Below are 12,926 nucleotides of genomic sequence, written 5' to 3' on the forward strand. Positions count from 1 at the left end.
TTTGTGCAGGCATTTTCTACAAACAGTACAGTGATTGCTCTTAACTTATCAAGCAGCAGATTACAGCCTATGTCCTTCATCTTCTGGTGCAGACAGAAGGGACACAAAAAGGGACAGAGTCCTGTAGGTGGAGTAGAAATCAAAAGGATCTCCCTGTTATTTATATAAACTAATAGAAACAAAAGAAACTTTGAGTTTCTTTTTATTATTATTAATTAGGCTCTTAACATTAATTCAATTGCACCTACATTTGTTTGCCATTGTTCACTATAAAACATGAAACCTTCATGTTTCAAACTGTGAAAGTGTTTTATTCTGTGTTTCTACAGATCTGCATCCATGCTGATATTCTGGTTAATCTGACTGTGAGTCATTAAGGTCTAAAGACTTAAAATAGTTAACACATGTTTACTTTCTTCTTACTGTAAACTAGGAAGATTTAATTACACTCACAAGCAGTTTGCTGTAAGTAGTGAAGTTAAGAGCCGATGGAATCTGAAAACAGCTCTCACAAGGCCTAAAAAGGAAAATACTGACCCTTAACACAGCTGGAGAAAGGTATAAAATGTGTGTAGAGATACCATTACCAACAGTAAAAAAAAAAAAAACTACGTTCAAACACAATGGCCTAAGACAATACCTAACGATGCTAATCAAAAAGGAAAAAAAATTATTAGAGGAAAGTGGAAGTCTGCTTGGTTTTATCATTTCAGTATACAGGGATTTCAAACTTTCTTATGTAACTGGATACTCTAAAAGTAATAAATAATATTTATGCAGCGTAGGTTTTCAGTAATAACAATCTATGTTTTTAGTTTGTGGTCCTGACTGATTGGGCTAGAAGGCATGTTATATTTTCCTCCTAAAAAAAACAAAAGGCTAACCCTTACAGTGTTTTTGGATTGGAAAATGTGTCATTCTCAGATCCTCACCAGATTCACCCTTTGTGTTAAGGTGGTCAAGAATAAAACGACGGTGCAAATAGTTTCATCTAACATCCCATTTCTGAGATTCAGTGTAGTATACAATAGTGCAGTATGGCAGGGAGAGGAGTTGCCTAGATAATATGATCTTTAATATGATAGGATGAAACTAAGTGCACTGCTGTTTGCATTGACATTCCTAATGCAAGGTATGAATTAAGTGAAAATTGGTGGACTTTTATTTTTTCCCAAAAACACAAATACTAACCTCTTATCATTTTTGTGTGAAAAATCTATCCCTTACAGAATCACCAAATTTTCCCTCAGGCACACAATAGGACCAAACTAAACATACCACATTGTTTGTAATGGCCTTCCTAATGCATGGTGTAAATTTGGTGAAAATCAAGGCATGGCACTTTTTTACCCCAAAAAACCCACCAAGGCTGAACCTTAAGCCATTTTCTTGTATGAAAAAACTCACAGATGACACTTATATATTTTGAAGTATAATACAGTGCAGTAAAGTATGAAAATATGATGCTTAGAGCTTATAATATACCCTACCGCTCAAAAGTTTGGGATCACTTGCATATTTCAGCTTGATTTCAGCTACAGAGGAAGACTCCATCAGCCAATCCATCTTGTGGGAGATGCTCCAGGAAGCATGGGGTGAAATCTCATGAGATTATCTTGAAGAATTGACAGCTAGAATGCCCAGGCTTTAACTGCTGCAAAAGGTGGGTTTTTTTTTTTTTGATGAAGGCAAGGTTTGAAGAAAACATTCATCGTTTCCATCAAAATCATTATTTCTAACTCTGATATGTCAGCATGTCCTGTTCTTTTGCTATATTTTCTATTCAGACTGATTTTGTGTGTGTTTCCTTGGAAAACAGTAAAAAATTTTGAATGATCCCAAACTTTTGAGCAGTAGTGTACCTCTTTGTTAAAGCATAACATATCTCTGTGTTTGTCTTGAACATCTTATCACAAGATGCAAAGTGTACAAAAAAATAAATGTTAACCCCTTACCAATTTTTTTTAGGTAAATTCACCCTGTGCATTAAAGTGGTCAAGAGTAACACAACTGTCCAAATTGTTTCATCTTGTCACACTCCAATGCTGAGATACATTATAGTAAGTATACGGTACATTATAGTAAAATATAATGTAGTACAGGATGAAAATATAATGTTTGATCTAAACTCTGGAGCAGGAAGATAAAACTACATGTACATGAACTTCTTAATTCAAGGTGTGAATCTGCGGAAAAACAAAGTACATCAAATATTTCAGCCAAAAACAAAGGCTAACCCCTTTACTACTTTTTGGGCTGGTAAATTTGACACTCTCAGATCTTCATCAAATTTGCCCTGTGCGATTAAGCAGCCAAGAGGAACACAGCAGTGCGCTTAGTTTCTCCTATCACACTCCAAAGATGAGTATAGTACACCACAGTACAGTGGAATAAAATATAGTGTAGTATAGTATGGAAATGAGATGCTCTGATTTCATCTGTACAGCATGATAGGTCAGAACTAAGTGCACTACAGTGTTTGTCTTGATCTTCGTAACACATGGCTCAAGGGGCATATGAGAGAGAAATCTTCCCATCATTTGACAGAATCTCTGAGGCTCTTAAAACAACAAATGCAACACCTGGATACTATCAGTGAGCAACACACCAGTTCAAAAATAGACACACACACACACACACACACACATACATCATGATTTAGTTTCAGCTTTTTTGCTGTTCCACTGTTTGTGTGTGTGTGTGTGTGTGTGTGTGTGTGTGTGTGTGTGTGTGCACGTGTGTGAGATAAGTGCCCTGCAGGGAGTCTATCAGGCCTAATGCCAGGTTTCTGATGTGTTCAGCTCTTCTGTGTCCTGGTAATAATGAGGACGAGGCCTGCAATGTGACACACCACTGCCCTAACTGCAGATTCAGATTACAAGTGCAAATAAACACACAGCTTTTTTTTCTGCCCACATCTACACTCCAGTGTCAGAGACGAATTTAACGTCAGCAGTAAATGTCACACAGAATTTAAGAACAAGCACATCAAGAAGCAAAGACAGAATTATATGTCCTTATTTGGTCATTATACAATGCAGGAATGGGCTTTGTCATATCACAGTACCGTATTTGTGTTTTCTTTGTCTAGGTTTAATTTGAAAATAAAAAAAGACCAATACCTCCCCCTAATGGATGCCATTGCCACAAAATGCACACATTATACATAAACTGAATTATGGTAAAATTATTTCAATCATTAGAAAAGATATAGTAATCAGTGCAAAATATCAGATATATCAATACTAAGGAGCTTATACACCGATCAGGCATAACATTATGAGCACTGAGAGGTGAAGTAAATAACACTGATGATCTCCTCATCATGGCACCTGTTAGTGGGTGGGATATATTAGGCAGCAAGTGAACATTTTGTCCTCAGAGTTGATGTGTTAGAAGCAGGAAAAATGGGCAAGTGTAAGGATTTGAGCGAGTTTGACAAGGGCCAGATTGTGATGGCTAGACAACTGGATCAGAGCATCTCCAAAACTGCAGCTCCTGTGGGGTGTTCCTGGTCTGTAGTGGTCAGTATCTATTAAAAGTGGTCCAAGGAAGTAACAGTGGTGAACTGGTGACAGGGTCATGGACGGCCAAGGCTCATTGATGCACGTGGGGAGAGAAGGCTGGCCTGTGTGGCCCAATCCAACAGACGAGCTACTGTTGCTCAAATTGCTGAAGTTAATGCTGGTTCTGATAGAAAGGTGTCAGAATACACAGTGCAGGACGGGTCAGGGCTGTTTTGGCAGCAAAAGGGGGATCAATGCAATAAAAGGCAGGTGGTCATAAAGTTATGCCAGGTTAGTGTATACACAGACACACAAACGTACACAGAATCATTTGAAAAACAAAAAGGTTTCCTGTGGAAGGAAACACGTTGTTGATGGGAACAGTTAGAGGAGAATGTCCAGACTGCTTATACCTGACAGTAAGTCTGCAGTAACACAGATACGTTTTCTTTACCTGTGGTGAGAATACGTAACACATCACACACTAAGGTAAATGAGCTAAAACAGCAGTACACCACACCAGGGTCCACTCCTGACTGTCAAAAACAGGAATCCGAAACACTACTGGGGCACAGGCTCACTGAAACTGGATAGCTGAAGACCGCAAAATTATTTTAAACCACATAAGTATTTTAAACCATTGCATTATGCAGAGCTGTTTTAGTACATGTCCTCTATATAGCTGGGATGTCTTGAATGGACTGCTTCAAATTTTGCCAGTGTTTCAGTGGGATTGAGGTCAGCACTCTGACTTGGCCATTCTCTTGTTGGTTGTACCTCATGCTTTAAAATTCATTGAGTTCTTTCTTCATTTGGTGGGTTTATTTCAAATATCACCCTAGGTTTCCAAAAATATTTTCTCTCAACAAAACCTTCTAGAAGGACAATAAACTGAATGTAACTACATTTGGAATAAACACAAAGTGTTCTAAATGCATACAAACACATCATTTATTATTCTTTTGTAGACAGCTTGCCACAGTAAAGTCTAAAGGGCATCTGGTTAAGACTAAAGATATTCATTTGGATCGGCATCCCTTGTGACATAACTTTAAAAGCCACACATGTAGGAGGTTTATCCTTACAGTTTGCAGGACAAACACAGACCGCATTCAATTACCATAAACATGCTGCACTGTCTAATGCAATTACAAGGTTCATTCATTCATCTTTCGAAGCTCCCCGGTCTGGGCTGCGGTGGTTTAAATTAGGCTGCTAGTTCGTTTGAATTTAATGAAACAGAACCAATTATAAACATCGAGCTGAGGTTGAGGAACTGTTAGAGGCAGTTAAGCTGAGAGTGCTGCCATTTTCCACATCTGTTTATTTCCAGGATTTTTCTCTGAGCATAATTGTAGGGTTCATACTGAATTAACCAACAACAACAAAACCTTCCTGTGTAGACCACGCCCACTTTGGGTTTAAATCCGAAAACAGATGAACATATGAATATTCAGAGCAGAAAACGCAAACAGATACAGATAGTGACACTGAGGTGCATCCATCTATGTTCTGTACCACAGGACTGCAGGGAACTATGGACTGCGAATCTATCTAACTCATAGGACTTGGGGCAGAAGGCAGGGAACACCCTGGATTGGGTGCCAACTCATTACAGGGCACAATCTCATACACACTCATTCAGAGATGCCAGTAAGCCTATAATATGTCTTAAGACTGGAGGAGGAGGACATGGGTTTCCTGTGTGTACTCCAGTTTCCTCCCCAAATCCAGAGACATGCAGTGTAGACTGATTGGCATCTCTCTTCCAGGGTGTCCTCTGAGATATGCTCCAGACTCCCTGCAACCCTGTGTAGCATAAGTGGTACAGAAAATGAATGGATGATGCATCTTTGGGGCATATTTGAAAGTTTGAAAACTCTTACCCAAGAGAGTGTATTACAAGCAAAATTTTGTTGGATACTGTATCAAATAAAAGGTGGTAACATCTGACATAATTTATCATCATTCATTCATTTTCACATCATAAAACCCTGCAATTGTGAATGGGGGTGTGTAGACTTTTTATATAGACTATACTTACTGCATTTTGAGATCTCTCTGTGACATTGGCAGGTGTGTTAACCCATGAAACATTACCAGAGCAGGAGAAATCAGATCAGCTGCTTTTATTTACAAGATAATGAACTGGTTGACTGATAAATAAGACCGGCATTATTTATCATGATTAATCAGGAGGTTTGATTGTGCCATACATGCATTAAAATGTTTTAACAGACTCTCGTTACTCTTTTTAAACAATTTTTGTATAAAAAAAGTACATTGTATTTTAGTAACAAAAGTTAACACATCATATTTGACATTAAAACAGCAATAAAAAAATTTCTATTTGGGATTGATAGTTTATGCTTATGTAAAAATACATAATTGACATTCATACTCATAATAAAAGTATAAAAGCAGTAGTTATAATCACAGACACAGGTTAATGCAATTAGTATAGCTGGGTGAAACAAATTACTGCATGTCAGTTCATGTTGACTCTCTTCCTGGTGTGAAGACTCTCAGGAACCTGAGATCTATTTTTTTTCCAGTCACAGATCTCTTCATAGACACACGATGTGCATTTCCAGGCCTCTTCTATATCCACCCCCTTGGGCTCTCTCTGTCCTCTCCAGTATTCCAGATATCCACGAAGCTCTGTCCTCATCTGGGCCTCGTCAAACGACACCAACACGGTGCCAATGAAACTGCTAGAGCTCTGGTGACAGTACTCCAGCTGAAGCACGTCGACACATGGCAGATCAGAACAGGACAGAGTGAGGAAGAACGCATCAAGCAGTTCATCGAAGGTGGCTACAATTATTCCAACGTTTGCGGCATGAGTTTTGACCTCAGTTCCAAGAGCCAGAGAGGCTTTAAGCTTGAGGTGCTCCAGAATTTGCTCCTTCTTCACTTCCCCCCTGACCAGTGCATCAAACAGAAGCTTATACATGCCCACCTAACACACATACACAGAAAAGACAGTCAACAGAGCAAAGACCAGCAAACACAATCTTCCCTAGACACAACTTTTAAGTGCATCTTGGACCCTCCTCCATGATATTTTATATTCTTCTGCATGTGAACATGCCTCTTCGAATCAGACCACAGGACTTCAAAAGGGTTAAATCTCCACATTGGGATGATCACCGAGAAACACTGGCTATGCTACCTTCCTTTATCGATTTCAAAATATGTTTGTTGTCATTTAATCAATCTATAGTCTAGAATAAATCTCCTGCCAGAGACAATAAGCCAAGTCACTGGCTAAAATGTCCTAGAACACAGAGGAATTCACTATGCCCTTAATTCTTCACAACAACCCCTGAACCACCAATCAAAAAAAAAAAACAGCCCCAAAGCATGAAAGTTCCATCAGATTTTCTATTTTTATATGGTGCTATTCCTTGTGTACAGTTCTCTTTATTCAACAAACATGCTGATGCTAATCTTGGCCAAGTAGAGTTTTGGTCTCATCTGACCACAACACATGATTCCAGTCATAGTTAAGCAGGCTTCTCTTAGGAATGGCTTGTTTCAAACAGCGTGTTGTTAGGGAAGTGGTGTCTAAAAGCTGGTTTTGAAACTGGGGAATAAATTAAACTATGAAATTCAGAAATTTTAGTCTCTTTTTTTTTATCATCTTCTTTACTTTTCTCCTCTGTGTGTTTTAAAGCAGTATGTTCATGCTTCCTTTACCTGGCAAATATTCAGTTGTTCCAAACTATTAAAGCGGTTTTATGGTTTTGAATAGGATTCATTTTATTGAACTGCTTTTCATGCGCATCCATATTAATGATCGGTTTCTTTAGTGTTGAAACACGGATTTTCCCCAAGAGTCTAAATGATTTTTATCAAGAGGAAGACTAAGCAGTTATACAAAATTTGGTGACTGGAAAATTTGAAGCATCCTGTGTAATGTTTATCTAATTAGGTTGCCCAGTCTCTTGAAAGGTGACTATAATTGTGTTGGAGCTGATTTTTACAGTGTGACAGGTCAGTTTAAGCAGAAAAAAAGGTTGTGGGGGAGGAAATATTTCACACACCTGAAAGTGATGGCCGAGAGCCTGGGCAGCACTGGGCAGAGAGTCGTGCTTACGACTTTTTAGTTCCTTCAACACCAGCTCCCCCTTCTGGTTATAACTCAGCTCATCAATAATGCCCTTAAAATACACACCCTCTACTACACCAAATACTGGAAACTCCCGCACACACTGCCCTGAAGACACCAAAAAACACAAAAATAGATATGTTGACAAACAAGATAGCAATATACCCTGAGCGATCTAAACAGATATTCTGTTTTGAGCAGCAATAATGACTTTTTGCTTTTGACTTACCCGTCTCTAAAATCGGAATCATATTTAACATGTTGACCAGACCAATGGCCACAGCATCCTCCCTGGTTTGAATATTAATCGGTACGACATCATGGACCTCCAACTCTGTGAGGATACAGATATACAGCATAGAATACACATAATACTAGGCTAGGACAACATGTTACAGAAAAATAAATTATCCAGAGCTAGGCATTTTTTAAAGATGCTATTTTTCACCTCTTGCTAGATGAATGCTAGTTCCGCTCTGCACCTCAATTCTCTGTTTATCTTTTTTCCTGAGTTGAGGTTTCAGTATGCCATACACAACTTTCTTTTCACACCAGGTCTGCTCAGACAGCAGGCTGACACCCAGGTAAAGCTTCCTGAAACGCAGGGAAGGGATATGGCTGTCCTCAGCATCACGCTTCCTCTTCACACCTGTCTCTTCATTTCTTTTAACAGGACTCTGCTTTAACTGCTCCACGGTACTGCAGGTCATGATAGAGACATGTACAATATTTGTTAAGCAGTGTAAAGAAAGGTACTGCAGAGCCATTACATTACATCCAACATCAGCAACCAACTATAAATACAATACTCAACCAGCATGTCTGGCACCAACAATGATGCCATTGTCAAAATCACTGAAATCAATTTTCCCCCCATTCTGATGGTTGATATGAACATTACCTGAAGCTGCTGGACCGTATATATGCTTGATTTAATGGATTGGACTGCTGCCACACGATTGGCTGATTAGATAATTGCATGAAGGTGTCGGTGTATAGGTGTTTGGTGCTCAGTGAGTGTATAAATATCATGTAATTTGAAACGTACCTTGGAAATATACTATACAATAGATCTTGTTATTTTATTAATGTTTATTGGTCAAGAAATTAGATACTAGTCATGAAACTGTATGTTGTTGTTGTTGTTCTTTCGCCTGCTCCCTGTGTGTGGTTGCCACAGCAGATCATTTGGTCTGCATGTTTCGATTTGTCACAGGTTTTACACCGGATGCCCTTCCTGATGCAACCCTCACAATTTATCTGGGCTTGGGACCGACATCGAGAGTTAACTCTTCAGTGGCTGGGTTAGCCTGGGAATCGAACACGGGCCGCGGCAATGAGAGTGCGGGATCCTGCTGCTGGACCACCAGGATGCCCAAGTCATGAAACTGGATACTAGTCATGATATAAGCTCTGTCCTAAATCAGTTCTGCCAAGCAGCGTATTAAAAGGCATTTAAAAGGCCTGATGTAGTTTGGTGAGAAGGAGTAGGGTCAGTTGTGTGGAAAGTGAAGGCTAGTCAGTGCAAATGTAACTTAATCGAATTTGCAATTCAGCTTATTGACAAAGAAGGGCTCCAAAAAGGATAAATTGCTCTTATTACATATATAAGACACATATGCAGCATAGTTTTCGAAATGATCGTGACTTACCTGGGCAGCGTTGCTGGGATTGTGGTATTTATCTGAGTGTCTCCACTTGTGGCCCTAGAGCTGGAAGGCTGAGAGAACTCTTCTGAAATTTCACAAACACAATCTTTCACAATGTGCCAAGAACTGAAGCAGGTTTTTGAATTAATCGAATTAATTGTTATATTTAATACGGTTTAAATCACTGGAAAATAGCACAAGCTTTTTGGATGTGCAGCATCTCATGAATATTGTGTGGGTGGATTTGGGCAATTCTGAAATCCTTACAATAATTAAAACCGAGAGAAATTAAAATAACAACAAAAAAAGTTAGGGTTACTTTTAGAGTTTTTTTTTTTTTTTTTTAAGATTTCGCAATAACGAGCGTGTGATTAGTCCTACAAATTAGTACAACAGCGCCATCTTGAGTTCAGTCTTTAAATTTTACTCATGACGCAGAACTAAAATCAGAAATGTTGCATGACTTAAATCCTCAGAAATGTGACGTATATACACAAGATATTTTGAATATCCTCAGAAATATGACGTATATCCTCAGGATATTCTGAATATCCTCAGAAATATTGCATGACTTGTTTGCCTGCTGCGAATATGCAAACAGTTAAACAAAAACAGCAAAACTGCAGATGCAAATGCTTTTTAACAAAGCTTTAAAACCGCGCTTCTGTGCACCCCCTTCATACACAGTTGTTGTTTACCGATGCAGAAATGTTCTGACTGGATATCCAGCAGTTCAGAGTCGCTGATGTCGTCCCAGTCTCCTTCCTGCTCCATGATCACTGTACGTGAAACAATAACGCACGCGCTTGAACATGAACGGTGTTCCGGGCATCTCACATACAAAACGATATATTAATCCATCACATCATTAGTGTCATGCTTTACATGTATTGTGATTAAATGTTTACGTTTAGTCGCGGTCACATGTCTCCCTACGGTGGCCGAGAAGTGCAAAACAAAATAACAAATAAGAAAACAAAAGAACAAATACAAACCGGAAAAGATAAGTATTGTTTGCGAATGGAATTCTTGCCGCTGATTGGACGAGACATCTCTCACGCAGGAAATTGTATATCTAAATTTATTTCTTGTACATGTGTGGAGTTTGCCGTTCACTTTTAATACTTTTTTTTTTTGTGCAACTCTCACTTTATTTTCTCTTCTCCTTTATTACACTGACCCCTCCCAAAAAAGTCACTGCTTAATATATTTCAGCAAAATAAAAGTCCCTTACAAGCTTCCTTGTAAAAATAAAAGTCCATACATAAATACAAAATATTATAACAAAACAGAATCTCTTTTTTCAGCTCTTACACTATTTTGGGGAAGGCCATTCATATGCAGTGATTTTGGATATATTGATAGCGTATCATGACATAAAGATTAGTTCGCGATGTCTATAAACACACCTAAAGAACTGTTTTGAAGTCTAAACTATTTCAGATTAAATTATTTAAGGAGTGTTATAAGAGCAGAGCTGCATACATATACAGAAACACCAATCAACTTTCTAAGGCTGCAGCCTGCTGTATTCCTGTATATCTTGAGTGACAGATGTCTCGTCCAATCAACGGTAAGAATTCTATCCGCAAACTATTCCTACCTTTTCTGGTTTGTCTAAATTGTGTTTTTAACTACACATGTATATATAAAACCAACAAATAAATAAAAAATAAAATAAAGAAAGGCCTTGCTAAATTACAATAACTTAAATGTACTAAATAAATACACAGTTTTTACAGCTTTTTTGTTTGTACTCTCCTTAATGGTGCTTATATAATTATCTAATTCCTTAAATACCACAGAGAAAAAGGAGTTTCTGATTGCTGATTTTACAATGATGGATATAAAACATAACAGGTATAATCAAGAGATTGATCACCTAAGCCTCATTTTTCCAACTTCTTACCATAGTTCAAAAAGCCAAATATTACATGTTCATATAGTAAAAGAAAGTTGCACGACACTTTGTCATTTATAAATCTAGAAACCTCCCACCATCACTTCTTTGTATATTGACAATGCCAGGAAATATGAGGTACCCTTTCTGGTTGTAATGAACAAAATAAACAATTTACATCTATATCATCAACAAATCTGTTTAAAAAATGCTTAGCAGGGTAAAATTTGTGCAGTGTCTTAAAGTGAAATTTCCTAATAATTGAGATATTTATTAGGTAATATCCAAACTTTCCTCCAATTCATATTTCCAATAAACTTAGACCAATAGAAAATAACACATGGCTTAGTAACAATTTCTTTTTGAAATAATAAATGTATAGCCTTATTTTTCATTTCATTTCATTGTTTGTACCACTTATCCGATCTATACTCGGGTCACAGGGAGCCTGTGCCTATCTAAGGCGTCATTGGGCATCAAGGCAGGATACACCCTGGACGGAGTTCCAACCCATCACAGGGCACATGCACACTCATGCAATCACACACACTATAGGCAATTTAGAGACTTCAATCAGCCTAGAAGCATGTCTTTGGATGGGAACTGGAGCACCCGGAGAAAACCCACCAAGCACGGGGAGAACATGCAAACTCCACACACACAGTGAGCGGGAGTAAGACTCGAACTCAGGACGCTGAAGGTGTAGGTGTAAGGCAAACATGCTAACCACTAAGCCACTAATTTGAAAAACAAATTCTACCACAGAAAGTGTCAGCCGGGTGAAGTAAAGAAACATGTTTAGAGTATGAAATACCTCTACATAAAGACACAATAATAGAAGAGACAGCTTCAGTTACAGAGGCATATTCTTTTGGGATTCTTTTAAAATTTGAAAAAAAAATCATCATAAGTCATTAAATACCCCTGAGAATTCAACAACTGTCCTACCAAAAGGATCCCTTTATCAAACCAGGTTTTCAATTAATTATTATTATTATTACAAATATTATCCTTCTAATAACAGCAGCAGAAAGTATAATCTGCAGTCCTGCATTCGAGTCAGGCAACCAGTGGTGTTGGGCTTCATGGATGACCTGACAATAACAACGGTGTCCCATGTTCAGGTGAGGTGGGTGTTGGAAACCCTGAGAGATGTAGCCATGTGGGCAAGACTGTACTTCAAGGCTAGGATGCTGGTGATTAAGAAGGGCAGTGTCACAAGCAAGTATAGACCTCAAAGTCCAAGGTGAGTTTATGCCATCCATCAAAGACAGCCCGATAAAGTGCTTGGGAAAATGGTACAATGTGTCACTGAATGATGGAGCCAATGTTGTAGAAGCTTGCACAAGTAGTTTGGAAAAAGGATAATGAAAACACATGGCAGATCTATTCAACAGTGTTAGGAATAAAGCTACGATGCTGCTAAAGTAAAAGTTCTGAATGAATCTGTCCTGCTACAGAAAGATGCAGGACGAGTGAGCTGTAGACATTTCTTATTAGTGCAGCTGCTGTTTCAGAAAGTTTAATATTCTCATTGCAATTGGATATGAATGCCACAAAAATACTATTATTTAATCACATAAAGTCCAATACAATTTCAGGTCTCTGCTTTCAAAATTAATATTAACTTCCATAACAAAGGTGTTCCTTTTTTTTTTCAAGTCTTATTCAGTCTTGCTGAGGACATCGGGGTATGTGTCAGGAGACTTGTAAGTAACAATTTGCTGATAAATAACAGAATAATAACCGAGAAGCAA

The 12,926-nt window shown here is 38.2% G+C and overlaps 1 protein-coding gene across 2 annotated transcripts; it reads right to left on the reverse strand.

The window, feature by feature from the left end:
* Window positions 1-5,608: 5,608 nt before the first annotated feature.
* exo5 (exonuclease 5) lies at window positions 5,609-10,452 on the reverse strand. Of its 2 annotated transcripts, none has more exons than XM_058414602.1 (7): window positions 10,265-10,452; window positions 9,968-10,048; window positions 9,273-9,354; window positions 8,069-8,319; window positions 7,850-7,954; window positions 7,556-7,728; window positions 5,609-6,468 (listed from the first exon to the last, which is right to left on the reverse strand). In XM_058414602.1, exons 2-7 carry the CDS (start codon window positions 10,041-10,043, stop codon window positions 5,995-5,997), a joined length of 1,161 nt encoding a protein of 386 aa, XP_058270585.1. In that variant the 5' UTR covers window positions 10,044-10,048; window positions 10,265-10,452; the 3' UTR covers window positions 5,609-5,994. The 2 variants fall into 2 exon arrangements, with proteins under 2 accessions (XP_058270585.1, XP_058270586.1); XM_058414603.1 differs by having other exon boundaries at window positions 10,178-10,452.
* Window positions 10,453-12,926: the final 2,474 nt, after the last annotated feature.

Source organism: Hemibagrus wyckioides, linkage group LG17, assembly GCF_019097595.1.
Source record: "Hemibagrus wyckioides isolate EC202008001 linkage group LG17, SWU_Hwy_1.0, whole genome shotgun sequence".
NCBI lineage: Eukaryota > Metazoa > Chordata > Actinopteri > Siluriformes > Bagridae > Hemibagrus > Hemibagrus wyckioides.

What these genes read in the sequence shown, in the direction of transcription:
- exo5 (XM_058414602.1), bottom strand. Translation starts at nt 10,043, where the DNA reads ATGGAGCAGGAAGGAGACTGGGACGACATCAGCGACTCTGAACTGCTG. An exon ending in TAGCATTCATCTAGCAAGAG is followed by an intron (nt 7,955 to 8,068) that starts GTGAAAAATAGC and finishes GTATCCTCACAG; the next exon opens with AGTTGGAGGTCCATGATGTC. An exon ending in CTCTCGGCCATCACTTTCAG is followed by an intron (nt 6,469 to 7,555) that starts GTGTGTGAAATA and finishes TATGTGTGTTAG; the next exon opens with GTGGGCATGTATAAGCTTCT.